This window comes from Aplidium turbinatum, chromosome 5, assembly GCF_918807975.1.
Source record: "Aplidium turbinatum chromosome 5, kaAplTurb1.1, whole genome shotgun sequence".
NCBI lineage: Eukaryota > Metazoa > Chordata > Ascidiacea > Aplousobranchia > Polyclinidae > Aplidium > Aplidium turbinatum.
In genome coordinates, this window is record NC_137476.1 from 17543387 (window position 1) to 17558940 (window position 15554).

At 38.0% G+C, this 15554-nt stretch overlaps 1 protein-coding gene across 1 annotated transcript; it reads right to left on the reverse strand.

Annotated features, from left to right (window-relative positions):
- Positions 1-2225: 2225 nt before the first annotated feature.
- LOC145770854 (vacuolar ATPase assembly protein VMA22-like) lies at positions 2226-14813 on the reverse strand. Its single transcript, XM_082582595.1, has 3 exons — positions 14524-14813; positions 5076-5359; positions 2226-3196 (listed from the first exon to the last, which is right to left on the reverse strand). Exons 1-3 carry the CDS (start codon positions 14730-14732, stop codon positions 3033-3035), a joined length of 657 nt encoding a protein of 218 aa, XP_082438721.1. The 5' UTR covers positions 14733-14813; the 3' UTR covers positions 2226-3032.
- Between the last annotated feature and the right edge of the window lie 741 nt (positions 14814-15554).

The following is a 15554-nucleotide window of genomic DNA, read 5'->3' on the forward strand; positions in this document are numbered from 1 at the left end:
ACACTTCGTTAAAATAAACATCGGGAATTGCAAACAAGACTTACAGCGCTGGTGATCGCAGCTGGATATAGTCAATACAACAGTAGTGACTATGATGCGCTGACCTAATTCTGCGTCACTCTTTGATACTACATATTTTCGACATTTAATCCACGATCATTCTATTGCGAAATTAAATAATTGGCTAGAAGAAACCGGCGGCCAAACTTGGCCGACGGAGGAGGTAGCACAGGCGGTCATTCAAGCACTACTTAGCGGCCATGGCCAGTTGGCCACCGGCTGCTTTAAGGCTTGCAACGTATCCTAGTCATCAAAGTTCTCTTTTCTACACAATTTCAACGTTTAGCGACGTTAAAACGATAGGCCACACATTTGGTTAGCTTTTTCATTCTGTTACTACAATGTAAAAATGAACTGTTAGGCTAACTGGGTTCTTGGAACAAATTTTTGCTGGTAGGGATAACTAGGCTACGGTACCCGATAATTTCCTTTCAATCCAAGCTGTAGGCCACACATTTGTTGATCCAAACTAATCATTTTAACTATTCAAAAGTACCGGTACTAACTTATAGATATAAATATGATTTTTTTTTTGTAACATTTTCTTTTTTTTATTTTCCCTTCACATCTTAAATTTTTCTGAAGGTGTTGCGACCGTGCCAAATTTCTTTCAACTCAATAACTTACTTCGGTCACAAGCACGTTTTAACGTTCGCGTTTTGTCACTTTTACCTCAAAAACAACTGAACTGACATGACGAATTCAAGCACGTTTTAACGTTCGCGTTTTGTCGCTTCTACCTTTGCTATGTTGACGTGTATTGTTTTTGATATGATGGTCAGAAATAAAAACAACTCAACCGAACTGACATGACGAATTTTAATTTAATAGTTCAAACATTTTATTTTTATTCCTTTCTGCACGTTCAGCGACGTTAAAACGATGTGAAAACAGTTAGGCTAAGGTACCCGATAATTCCCTTTCAAAAATAAAATTTCAAAAACTCGCCGAATAGGGCACTCGCCGAAAAAGGCTCTTGCCGAATAGGGAACTCGCCGAATCGGATTAGCCGAATCGGACTCGCCAAAACGGGCCATTCCGCTGCAAGGGCAGGAGTCAAAATTGTCTCAATGTACAAATTGGTGTTAACTTTAGCGCCTTGTGAAACAAAAATGAGGGGAGACTTCCAGGTTTTAGAGACAGCGGCCCACACCATGACAAAAGACGGTTTCTGGCGCCTGAAAACTTTTTTCATGGAGTCAGAGGTGTCTGAAGAAAACTTAGCAAGGATACGATCATTTTGTCGGTTACACATTGCTTCGACATTGAACAATTTTTCATCTGAGAAAATGATCTCTCCTGTGTCCGTACCTGACTTCATTTTGTTCAGAAGAATTTTAGCTCAAGCAAGTGTCTTTTCTTTTTGGAGGTTTGTGAGGTGTTGGCAAGTTTGCATTTTGATGGGGGACAACTTCAGATCGGTTTTAACGATCTTCCTGATCATCTTTTCATTCACATCCATTTAGCGGGCCATTTTCCTCATGGATCTCTTGGGATTACGACGGAATCTGGCTCGAACCGCATTAATGACCTTTGGGGTACGAGAAGTTCGTGGTCTCCCACTTCGAGGGCGATCTTCGGCACTGTTCAGTTCTTTAAACCTGTTTTTTTTCGCCGAGATTTTTCGGTCATTTGTCTGAAATGACTTGAAAAAATTCGGTCAATTTTATTTATTTCGGTCATAGTCAATTGACCATATATTTTTTCGGACATTTTGACAAATTGACTATATTTTTTCGGACATTTTGCTAAAAAATTGGTCAATGACCGATAAATGACCAAAAAAAATCAGCTTTAAACCTGCTATCAGGGTGATAAACCGTTAATTTTGGTGCTTCAAGGAGCTTTATTATCTCTGAATTGGTCTTGCCTGCTCGATGAAGCTCAATGATAGCTGCACGTTTATCACTCATACGGTACTTGAAAATAAAGCTAAATTATGATAAACTGATGACACATTCTGAAAGATAAGGTTTGATACAATAAATATGCTCTATCAAACACTTACTAAATCTAGGACATAGTAAATTAAAATTTAATTTTAGTCCAAGGACTTTGTCCGCACCCGGTACACACTTTTTAACCTTGCTTTCATTTAATAGCACTGAAGATGAAGACAGATAAGTTTTCGAAACGTTTTCTGAACATGAGTTTAGAATCGACATTTTGGGCTTTTTATTTCACGGCATCGCAACATGACAACAAAGACCAAAATTGAAGTTTTAAAAGCATATGTAGAATCAATTCTAACCTACGGATGTGAGTGCTGGACAATAAGTACAGATATGAAGAAAAGACTAGAGGCTGCTGAGATGTGGTTTCTCAGAATGATGTTGAGGATATCTTGGACTGAAAAGAAGAGTAATGGCGAAGTTATGAAATTGGCAAAAGCAGAAAGGAGATTAATAAGAATAGTTAGAAGGCGCCAGATGCAATTTGTAGGACATATTCACAGACATGGAGACTTGGAAAAATTAACTGAATTGGGGATGATACAGGAAAAAAGAAGCAGAGGTCGACAAAGATTAACTTATTTAAATAGGTTGAATCAATGGGCCACAAACACAACAGTCAAAACGAACGATTTTATACGTATGGCAAATGACAGAGAAGTTTGGAAGACCATGATCGCCAACGTCTGTATCAGATCAGGCACATAAGCAATCAATCTATTTCTGGATTAAAGCTGTTGCACGTTGCACAAACGAGCGAGATACTTACTTGGACAAATTTTCGTTCTGTCATAACTTAGTGGTTTCAGTCATTAGGTATTGAAAAGGAATAATTCGGATCATCAACAAAAAATCAGCCAACCATTGATGTGTGAATGAAATCACCTGTGCTGTAGCAATTGAGTTTTAAGTTTTTATAGCTGTACTGTATTTTCATATTATCCTTACATGATCTCAACATTGTCTTCTTCGATATTTGATGCCCTTTGGCCATTTCGCTGCACTAATGGATCGTTATTATCACTTGTCAGGATCTTCACATTTCAAGTTAGAAACGTCATGATTTTCTTCACACAAAAGTTTTTTGTCGTTCAACGCTTGCAGCTTTCTTGCTTCCAGGTATTCCAACCGTGTTTCATCCAACTTCAATTGTAAGCTACAAATACCACAGCTAGTTTGAATGGCTGCAATAAAAAAGTACAGGACTGATTAGAGTTGATTTGTGGTACAAAACTTGGCTATCGCAAGAAGGTTTTTCATAGCCAGAAATTGCAGTTCTTTTCTTGTGGCTCGGTTCGAGAGATTGTCGTCAGAATAGGGCTTCAATGAGTACTGCTTCCGGCACTGGAAACAATATTCATCGACAGTTTTCAACCCGATTTATGCCGTCAAAAGGAATTCGTTTATCTTACGCACTAAATCTCCTTCGTTTTGAAATTACTCAACGTTGAGTTAAAAGATACTTTTTGTGCTCTTTTTTCCTTCTCTCTATAAATACCTCACCACATTAATAAACAGACATAGTTGAGCAACACCACATAGTTTAACATTAAAACAAACCAACAAAATAATGCGAATATTTTCGGCTACACATATAGCCCTTATCAACCCTAAAATATTACATAATGTAAGAAGCACTTGAGCAACATACAGTATAACAAAAATATGGTCTGATTTAAACAAACTACTAATCTTGCTCACATGAAATGAAAACTAGCTTACGCAGCACAACGGGTCGAGTATTTGAAAGACGAAAAACTAATTGTTCAGAAAGTAAATGTCCAAACATATTATGCTAGGCTAGATGAACAGAAGCACAACATGTGACAAATCAATAAAGAAAGTTAAAAGATAGGAAGATCCGCCTGCAAACAATTGTTGTGCCTTGGGTTAGAGAATTTGATAGTTAGTGACCGGTGAATCTTGGTGTCAAACTCGGACAAACACTTACGAACAATCTGGAAAAACTCCAATGAAGATTTATTGTTTGAGCACAATTTCAACAGTTCCGAATATGATCTTTAATAGCTTTATTTTTGCTAAAATCACTTCTATTCTCGTGATCAAATGTGACGTGGACAACTGGATATACCAATGTAAGTTATGTAGAACGGGCGTTTGAGAGCAAGTGAACTTAGACACGACGTTTGAACATAGGCGGAAAGGAGATTTAGACTTGAAAATAATAACCAACTTTAAATGTTTTACAAACGAGAAAAATTTTGACGTTGAACTTCAAAGCAATAAATCTGGACACATTTGTGGCAAAACGTTTGAATTTCCTACCCATAAATGATATTGTTAAAAAGTTTTTAAAATCAGACTCCTCAACCAGAGACGTAGTGGAATCCAAATTTATAAACGGCGCTGAAAGTGAAAAAAATACCAGTAGCCTACTAGCAGGTTTGAGTCAGACCCAAGTATCAAACCCATTACCATTTATCTTAATTTCTAGACCTAAAAAGGAATAGTCTGAGTGGCTTTTTCTACGTTGAAATTTATGTTATGATGTTGCGCATTGAGTAGCCTACTTAAGAAAACTGTGAACAAGAATTATCCCTGTCAAAAATAGCAAAAATATCGTCATATAACGTAGCCTAAAGAAAGAATTTGGAACCAGTTACAAAAAAAAGTGTTTTCAAGGTGTGCTAAGAAAAAATTGGCAAGCGTGGGGCCTTGAGGCGAACCTATAGCCACTCCATCAATTCGCTTGCACAATTTATCTTTGCATAGAAACAACCTGGGTCCGGTACAAACCTACTAATCTTTTTCTTAATTTCAGCGCCGCCGTCAAAATACAAATCTGCTTTAAATAGGTGTCTTATCTCGCGAGCTCGAGACATTTGCTCGAACCTTCTTCTTTAACAGATTGATCATGTTACATCAACTGTGGCCTACCATATGAACTCAGAAAACTTCCATCTTCTTACAAACAATTGTATTTTAATAATGAAACACTGACAGCGCACCGTACAGAATCGGTCGTCTCAGAATCGAGACATCTCCAAATCGGGCCACTCCGCTATCTAGGCTACAAGTCTTTAATTTACACTTTCAACTAACCTTGCATGAACGAAGATTGTGCATGTCGAAGTGCTTGAGGAACAAAAACTCCAAACCATCTAATGGGGTCATCGAAGTCAACTATAGGCTTTTCCACAAACTTTTTTTCATCTTCAGGATTATTTTGACCATTTTCCAGAACATTGCTTTTTAAACAGGCCTCCTGATTGCTGTCTTGACTATTATTTGGTACATTCCGTTTTCTTGGGACTCCGTTCTCTATTTTATTGTTTTCGGTTGGCTGACCGACCGGAAGAAAAGAAAACTTGTCACTGGAGTCTTCACTGTGGAGTATCAATTGTTTATAAATGCAAAGAAATATGTCGGATGTCATCTTCCAATGGTGTCCGACGTTTTTTTCGTAAACAGTTTTTCGTAAGCAATTGTTCGTAAAGCAATTCTTCAGGCATGCAACTGACCGTAATACTAATTGTTCGTAAACAAATGTTCATAAAAGTTAGGCTACAGCTTTAAAAAAAAAAACAGTTACAATTGTTTACGAACAATCAATTAGGGTAGCCTATATGATAGAGATGTGCTAATTGTGCTTAAAGACGTGCTGTACCTGTAGAGTGTAGACGAGCAGACAGAGTGTAGAGTCCCTGATTCAGAATGGCATTACAGTTTGTGAGCAGCGAAAAAGGAAAGCCAAAACTTTTGTAAAGTGGCCAGCTTTATTACAAAGATTATAGTGCACTTAACGCACAAGGGCAAGAAACTACTTATTGGAAATGTGAGCATTTTAATAAGAATCGTTCTGCACAAGTAACAACTGCTATGGCAGCCATTGTACAATCCAGAGGTGAGCACAATCATGCTGGAGATGCTGGTCATGTCGAAGCAGCAAAGGTTATGGAAAATATTCGTTGTGCAGCAAAAGACAGTCGTGATGCCCCGAGTTACCTCGTCTCAGCAAAAACTATTGGACTCAGTCAAGCCACGGCAGCAAAACTGCCAAGTGTGCAGAGCATGAAAAGGGCAGTCACCCAAGTGCGATTGAAGGAAAATGCAGGCCCGGCAATCCCACATTTTATCCGTGACATTGTGCTTTCAGTAGAGTACAAGCAAACGTTTGCTGGTGTAACATTCTTGGCCTATGATTCTGGGCCTGGAGATAACCGTATGGTCCTCTTTGCCACTGAAAGAAATCTGCAGCTCCTTGCCCGTTCAAAGCACTGGTATGCTGACGGCACCTTCAAGACAGTGCCTTCACTGTTTGAACAGCTTTACACAATACACGGACTGAAGGAAAACACTTCAGTGCCTCTGGTGTATGCCCTGCTGGGGGACAAAAGGAGAGGGACATACATTCATCTGCTGCAAAAGATCAAGGAGTTGTTACCCGCTGTTGCTGTTCCAGAGACAATCATGACTGACTTTGAGATGGCCATGGTTAATGCAGTAAGCAGAGAGTACCCACTTTCAACTCACCGTGGCTATTTCTTCCATTTGTGCCAGTGCATTTGGAGAAAGACGCAATCAAGTGGCCTGAAGGAGCAGTACGAGACAAGTGCAGTTTGCTCTGAGGCTGCGCATGTTGTCGTCTCTGGCCTTTGTGCCTATTGATGAAGTCAGCCAGGCCTTTGACATTCTCATTGATGGGAATGTATTACCAGATGTTGCTCAGCCAGTAATTGACTACTTTGAAGACACTTGGGTTGGGCACCCAGATCGTCGTCAAGGGCGCCGTCCTCCAGTGTTTGCAATTCAAATGTGGAACTGCTATGATGGCGTCCTCAGTGGCCTTCCCAAAACTAATAATAGCATTGAAAGATGGCACAAAGGGTTCATGTTCCAGGTATCTGCAAATCATCCAGATATTTGGAAGTTCATATCTGCAATCAAGCGAGAGCAAAACCTAAATGAGGTTCGCATTGAACAGTATGTCAGTGGCCAGACAGGACCTCCTCCAAAGAAGAAGTACAAGGACAGTGCAGAAAGACTAACTAGAGTCGTCCGAACTTGGCGTCAAGACTTTCAAGATGATGAAATTTGTGATTACTTGCGTGGAATTGCACACAATACTTCATACTAAACTTGGAACGTGGACAATTTGTGCGAAGTTACTCAAAGTAGTATTGGTAGTGTAAGCAAAGAATTGCTAAACACAGACAATTGTTGTATTCCAATAAATAACAAAAAATGCGCTTTTTCATTGTGCTTATTTCTTTGTGTCGTCGTAACTTGGTTATTCAGCAAAATTTGCATTACGCACCTTCATCGGAAATTGCAAGACAAACCTTGCTGTTGTGAAAAATTGTTTACGAACGTCGAACAATTCACCTATACGAAAAATTGATGTATACGAAGAATTGCTTTACGAAGAATTGCTTTACAAACAACTGTTTACGAACAATTCACCTACAACCATCTTCCAATTACAGGATCATCAATAATAATTAACATTATGACTTCAAACAGCTGTATTTAAGATCAATATTTAGCGTTACAACGTTAATAAATTGACTATTTCTCGATTTATATTTTTAGGCCTAAATTTTATAGGCCATGAATGAAAATTTGAATAAAAGAATAGCTATTGTAGAGCTCTTCAAATCGGGCAAGTCAAGGAATGATATTTGCAAGGACTTAAAAATTAACAGAATGTTGGTCTGGAGAACTCTCAAAAGGCACAAAGAAACTGCAAATGTCAAAAATCGACCTGGCCAAGGTCACTCTCGAAGCGCCAGAACTTCAAAATTGATAAAAGCAACGAGAGAAAAGGTGCGAAAAAATCTCAAGAGATCCATTCGAAAACTGGTAAAGGAGGCGAACGTGGCCTATGAATTATGGAACCATGTTCACAGTTCTCAAGAAAGCTTTGAAGATAATCCCATTCAAACACATGAAGAAACAGTTGCTAAACCCCAATACCATTGAGAAACGGCTCTCAAAAGCTACTTTATACAACTCAATAAATGTGTTGTATAAAGTAGCTTTTAAGTTGCTGTACGTTTGTTATTAGCATAACTCGTATGTGGTATTGCTATGAGTACCAGACCAAGTAGCTCCAGACAAGGTTGATTGAACATCCAACTAAATTTTTGCTTCATATGCGGAGAATAGACCTACACTTTACCTTCTGATTCTGTTAAGCTGTCCACCAAGCACAAGCTTGCCTGCAACTTCTGCAAGCAATACTTGGATATGAAGTTGGGGATTAAAACAAAAGCGCACATTACATATTGCAATAGATGTAGTAACACAGAGCTTCTGTTGTGGCTTGACGGTAAATGGAAGACAATGCCTTCTGCTCTGTCAATGGTATGACACGTGAAAACTACTATCACTATAGGAATATAAAAAAAACAAATCAATAGTTTTTTTTTATCTACAGTCGAAACAGGGGGGTATGTTAAAATACAAATTTGAATTACAAACTCTGAGTACTTCCCAATATAATGCCACTGGGAGTAAAAAAAAAACATATCATTAAAAAAGTTTTGGGTTGCCCCTACAGGAACTCCCCGCTACAGGAGTTTTACGGGCGATTGTCAAAATAAATAGGATTCAATACCTAAGATTTGAACCGGTGGTCATAGAAGGCTGGGACTAGTCTCAAAAGTTTCGTTTTGAAAAGTTAAGATAGGAATGTAACAGTTTCAGAAGTGTCAGGTGTATGGCTTGGCACGGACAGGCCAATTTTGGTCCGAAATGGCCTATCGTGATTGTATGAAATTCAAAATTTTACCTCAATAATAAGGGGATAATTTTTTGTTTAAAACGTTATGATTCGAATTAGTACTTTCAAATGAATAATATGCAATATGCATATAGTTTGCCATTACGTTTAAAATCAGGGAAGATTTGGATAATATCGTAAAAATTGAAATATAGGCATGCAACTAGTCATTATAAAGCATTTTCAATTTCCTTGCTCATATTTTCTCTTTTCAAAGATAAATATACTGTATGTACGTGTCAGTTACCAATGCGAAGTGATATATATATATATATTCACTATTCAGTACTGATAAAATAATAAGGACAAGATGCAATGTAACATTAAATGATAGTTTGTTAATCCGTAGTTAATAGTTATATTCCAAAGGTCCAATGTTATGGAAGTATTGTGTAATGTGTAGTTCCAGATATCAAATTAGTCAGTGTTTTTTGTCTTTTCATTAAGAGCTTCATTTAATAGTTGAACTGTTTCATTTGAAATACAGCATTTGATTGGGGCAGATCTGACATACGACACATCCAAGCTTTATGAATGATCTAATAAGTGTATGTAGATAAGATATCTTATTTCAATTTATGAAGAACATCAGTCAGTTGGTTACTTGAAAAGGGCTAACCTGAGTATGGCCGAAAACGTTTGTAATTTTTAGTTTATTTTCATGTTATTATGTTAAATGCCGTCTGGTTGTTAGGTTTTATTCGTCTATGGTTAAAAAAAAACTCTCTACCAAAATTGGATCTGATAAGTATCAGTAACAAGAAGCTCAGGATTTTCAAGGGAAATCTATATTTCTCCATCTCTGTTGCCAACCTTCTTGAAGTATGTAAGTAGTAAGCATTGTAGCATTCGATCAGCAATAAACCTCTTTTCTTTAACAGGAGTGTTTTCACTGAATAGAGAAAGAGGAATCATATAGGACTGGTTGCAATACAGTCATTAATGCTGTTGTAAGTGAACAACATCTTGCAAAACCTCAAATCATTACATGGAGCATCAATGGGTGATGAACATGTCAATTACCACCGAGAATACACAAGAGTGGCGAAGTTGGCGAAGCCTCTTATTTTTGAGGTTTGTTGAGTGGTAATAACAGTGCCAGGTGGAAGCTCTCCAATGTATTTTTCCAGAAGACATCTTAAGGAAGTAAATCAGCTTTGCCATCAATCTGGCTTTATGCAAAGCTCCAGACTTTTTGAAGGTTATTGGGTCTTGTAGTGAATTTTCCAGGAAAATATGACAGAGTTCAATGAACTCTAAATAATCACCCCTCTGGGAAGTATGTTGAGCAGAACAAAGTTCCAGGACTTTATGCTTTTGCTCTAAAGTTTTTACATTGCACATTACCACTGGTCATGTTTATACCTGCAAGTGGTTCAGTGATGTTTTTGTGTGGCAAGAGTACAAAATGCTTCTTGTAGCGAAGGAACAGTGTAATATCAGGAAACTTGGTAATTTAAAATTTTAGATCATTAAAAATTTGACACAGAATGACTTCTCCTATAATTATGGTGTCTCCAGGCAGACCACAACAAGGGACACTGCAAACGATCTTGAATGCTGATACACGCTGTTGAATACATCAGCAAGTTGGCTTGGGCTATGGTCACTGGCGCCGACTTACAAGGAGGCCACACCAACCCATAACCTCTGTGGCGGGGTGGCAGCCACATCGTTTAGGTTACATTACTTACTGCAAATAAATGTAATTTGAACGGACGTTTAAATCTTTTTTTGATCATTGGTTTTCGCTTTAAGTCAACGTAAAGCAAGAGGTGAACCAATACAGTATTGCGAAAAAAATGATTGTTTTTGTCACAAGCATGATACTCGCGTAACATCAAGCAAGCTACGTGAAGAATATGCAACACATGGCTACGAGTTTTTTCCTTGTTGTTGTTGCGATCGTTTTATTTGTTACTTGTCATGTAAGTCATTGTTACATTATTTTGTTAGGTTTATAATGGGATTTATTAATCAATAAAATATGATCTTTCCATTGTCCAGGGTTGAGAAAAACCCGGGTTTTTTAGGTTATATTTAAAAAAGATGCAAAAAAAGTGAATTCATGCTTATTTCACCTCAAATACTACTTTTTACCAATGAAGTGCCTCTCACTCACAGTACACGCTGGCATAACTCAATAAAATAATACATTAGGGCTGTTTAACTATGAGGCCTTCTTGCATAAATAAGTTTTAGTGCAGTACAAAGTGGCATTACTTGATTTTTGTGTACAGAAATATCCACTGTGTTTTCAATTTATCCTTGGAAATTTCCTTCACAATCACATCCTTAAAGTTTGTTTTAAGTACCTTGCAGTATTTTGGTTCATTTTTCCAATTTTCTGATAAAAATTAGAAAAATATGATGCTCTGTTTTTTTTAGTTTTTTTTAAGTGGGTTAAACCCACCCGTTTTTTTTGGGTCGGGTAAAATACCGACAACCCTGCCATTGTCTCCCTCAAAAATCTTTTTTGAAAAGTTTTAAACTGCTCATAATATCGCTATAAATTATGACAGCTATAAAATACTTGGAAATAAAATTATCTCAATGATTGATAGCTCCACCCCCTAAAATAAATGAATATCTATTTTCAAATTTCATTAAAAAAATGCAATTTTCGAAACTTTTTGAGTTTTATTTAAAAAGTGCACTTAGTAAAGTGGAGAATTTTGACGTTTACTTTTCCTTGCGTGTCCTGCCCTGTACATATCGCTGTTCAGAAACGTGGGATCAATATCGGAAAGGTACGTGAATTACTGGAAGCCGTTTCATCAACAGTTTCTTGGAATGCAACAACAAAAAGTGAGGCGTCTGCGACTCTGCGTTGTTCGACGCATGTAAAAAATCAGTTGTTGATATGGGTATGCAGTTGCCATCTTTGCCGCCTGGCCGTGGTAGACGTACTGCAAGATCTTTCGATGACCAGCAACAGCAACCGTTTTTTTCTACCGTAGATGCTTACTACCAAAGCATTTATTTAGAAGTATTTAAACAGTGTTCTTCTTGACTTTTGTCACGTTATTCACATCAGGAGCAGGACATGAAAACGATCAATGACATGGAAACAGTTCTGCTTGCCAAGGATCAAGCATCGGAAGAGAACAGAGCTGCTTTTGAAAATGTTGCTGCCACATATAAAGATGACATAAACCCAACGCTTCTGTATCTGGAATTGCAACAGCTGGAAAATTTTCAACAGAAAAAACAGATTTTTGTTTCAACTATGTCGCAACTGCTTGATCTATTTGCAAGCAATGAAACAATTTGGTCTGCATTGTGAAAACATACTTATCGTTGCCTTCCACCACCTGCGAGGCGGAGCGATAGTTTAGTGCACTCAGGCGCATAAAAACCTACTTGCGATCTACCATAACGCAACAGCGATTGAAGCACGTCCTAATTTTAAATGTTTATCAAGCTGAAGCTTCACGTTACAACTTGACCAGTTGAATAACAGCTGGATTGACAGAGCTGCTGTTCACAAAAATACTTTTGCCAAATGTTAAGTGTCAGAGCAGCAACGTAAAGATAAAATTCACGACATACCTTCTGTGCTTTGTTTTATTATCGAGCTACAAATCAGGTGTGAAACGACAATTGCATCTACAAAACACGCTTAGTAAAAATCAAACAAAAACATGCAGTTTGAAAGTTTTTAGGTTGCCATGTTGTGCTATCCGCCACCCCCTGCAAAAATAAAAGTTGGCACCTATGGCCATGGTATACCAAATACATGGACCGTCAAACTTGAGTTTCAGCTTGAACTCAAGTTGGATCTTAGCATACAGGCCTTAGTTAGTATCCTATCCATGCCCTACTTAATGAGCATTAGTTGTTGCTGTGCTACTATTCATGATTCATGTCCCACTTGTGCTGTCGTCATTGAATTTTTATCCTCCAGGACTGGTCTAATGTCACCCCAAAGTACCTAGACTCCAAGCAGAAGGACAGAGATTTTCCATAGTTCTTGGACATTCATCTCACGATCCGCTTCCGGATGATATAGATCACTGATTTTCAACTGCAGCCCATTGGACCGCATGCGTCCTCATCCCTTCTTCCTGCGGCTCTCATCAATGCAGCAAAAAATATTTTTGTGCTAGAAGAACTGCCAAAAATGGCGATACTTGGCTGTCACATAAGTTACGACGTGTTAGAAAAAAAATGCCTTATAATAACGCCTCACCGCACTACAGATAATCAGCTGTGTTTATCAGAGGAGTTACGCAAGACAATATTTGTGAATAATTTCTCACTTTGCGATCTATTCACACCACAACAAAAGAGAAAGACTATGTTTCGTGAATGTCGTTCAAGTATTCTAGAAACACATGTAGATTGTAGTATGTAGACCTGTCAAAGCTGTGCTCAGATGCGGAATGGCCCGTTTCGGTGAGTCCCCTATTCGGTGAGAGCCCTATTCGGTGATTTTTTTTAAAAATTATTGGGTACCGTAACCTAATTATCATTGCCGTTTTAGGGTAGGGGTTAAGGGTTGGGGGTAGGAGTAGGGTCTTATTTCAACGTTTAGCGACGTTAAAACGATGTGAAAGCGGCAATGATAATTAGGCTACGGTACCCAATAATTTTCAAAAAATCACCGAATAGAAAACTCTCCGAAAAAGGCTCTCACCGAAAAGGCTCTCACCGAATCGGACTCACCAAATAGTAGCAGACCCGCTCAGATGCAACAGATGAGTATCCTTCCATGTTAGGAAAGAATCCAAATCTTCATGGACTCGTTAACAAATAACGTGAAGAGGATAATGTTACATCTGTGAGTGTGATGGCAACAATTTCACTGCATTTTACAGAGAAAATATCATTGTTATGTCATTAGCGACATAAACTTATTAACGATAGCCACTGATCCCAATAATTTTCAGCTGCAGCTGCTAGATTTGCAGATGTGAAGCTGACACAAGCATCCAAATGTGATCATCTACTTCATTTTTGGAGAGAATTCCAGAGAAAAAGTATCCCAACTTGATAGCCAACACACTGAAAAATGTCGTTGTTTAACATAACTACAGTAACATATGTAAATTACTTTTTAGCAAAACGATTGGAATGAAATCCAAATATCACAACCGATTGACAAATCATAATTTTATCCAGGTCCCCGTGGGACACTATTTTTCAGGCATCTCAGTCTGCTTTGCCGTGAGGATAAAGCTTTTGTTGAGAAGCTCTATGATCACGCGGACCATGTATCGATCTGGAAGTAGACAAAGCACCTTGGAGTATCCACTCACGGTAGACACTCTTGTGACAAGGCGAGATGGGATGCCTTGTGGTCCATCATCTTGTTGGTCCTGTCCTGCACTACCTGGGAAGCAACGGCGTTTGCAGAAACAGGGCAATGACGAAGAGAGTTTCTTGAACACCCAGTGAGGTTATTGATGGTGCTCCAAACTTTGCAGCTTGATGCTGAGAAGTCAATGGGTTGGACAGATTCGTCCCATTGCTCAAGCTTTGCATCCAGCTACTCAAGTAGTTTCGTGGAAGGTGTGCTAGAAGCAGTACGAGGTGTGACATTCACATTAGAACCATAGAGTCTCACACTCGAAGTGCCACCTTGGTGTCTAGCTGGACCTGGTTAGACAACCACATGGTATTATGGCCTTTGCCGCAGATATTATGGCGCAAAACTCTAGTATACCTCAATTACCTCATCTATGTTGCTCATGTCAGGTAATGGTAACTTTGAAGTAGAATTGTAGGTGAACTATGCTATTATCACAAAATATTTATACATACCTGTACAGCACAGTCAAGCGAGGTTTCATTGTGGCCGCATAGTAGAGTTTTGAAACTCTGTCTATTCCAAGGACGTACCTCGCCTTCGCCAGATACAAATATCCGTCTTTTAATTGGTTCTCTTGTGTCCGCTTTTTGTGATCTATTTCAGCTAGAGTCTCAAGCAGTTCCAAGCATAGACGATCCAATTTGTTTTCCAAATCATCCATAAAGATATCAATAATGTAATATTTCACTACTTAATGTCTCATTGAGCTTAACTTAAATAATAATTGCCTAAAAAATGTTGCTTACAGCTAAAACAAATACAAATCACAAATTGACATTACAAACATACAATGGGATTCAACTGCTGTGATAATTGAAATTCTTAAAAAAAAATTCTACTTGAAACAAGTAACTCCCATGATCAACAAGACATAAAACCAATTTTAATTTTATACTGCTACAACAATAAACTTAATTAAATAATACATAGCCACATAGATAAAATCATGGCGACGTGTATTCACAGCCCATGCCAACATGCAAGCTTCAAATTTGACTAGAGGCCGATCAAACAGTAGTCAAAATCGTTTTTAAGTATAATTTTATACTGGTTTAAGCAGTACCGGTAGTCATTAAATACAGACTTTGTGTACGGTATTATTAGTGTGATTTTGAGCTAGTTTTTTGCGCTGAGCAGCAAAAATAAAAAATTGTCATCAAACAAAAAGTGCTTTCTTGCAGAAAAATTAATGTGTAATTGTGTATATGATATATTCCGAATAAGCATCACAAATGGTTATTATTTATGGCTTAAATTTAAGAAATAGACTTTGATTGAGAATTTCTTTGGTGGAAACTAGCAAACAACAAACAAAGAAAATGCAGAGACAGCCACACAAGCAAAATGATAATAGAAAAGCTGCTTTCCATTGGAAATATGGTGTATCTTATCTAAAATTTGGTTTCGTTGCTACAGGTGAAACAAAGCAACCTACGATAAAAGACAAATCCATTGAATGGAAGGCAACAACTTTGCCTAACTT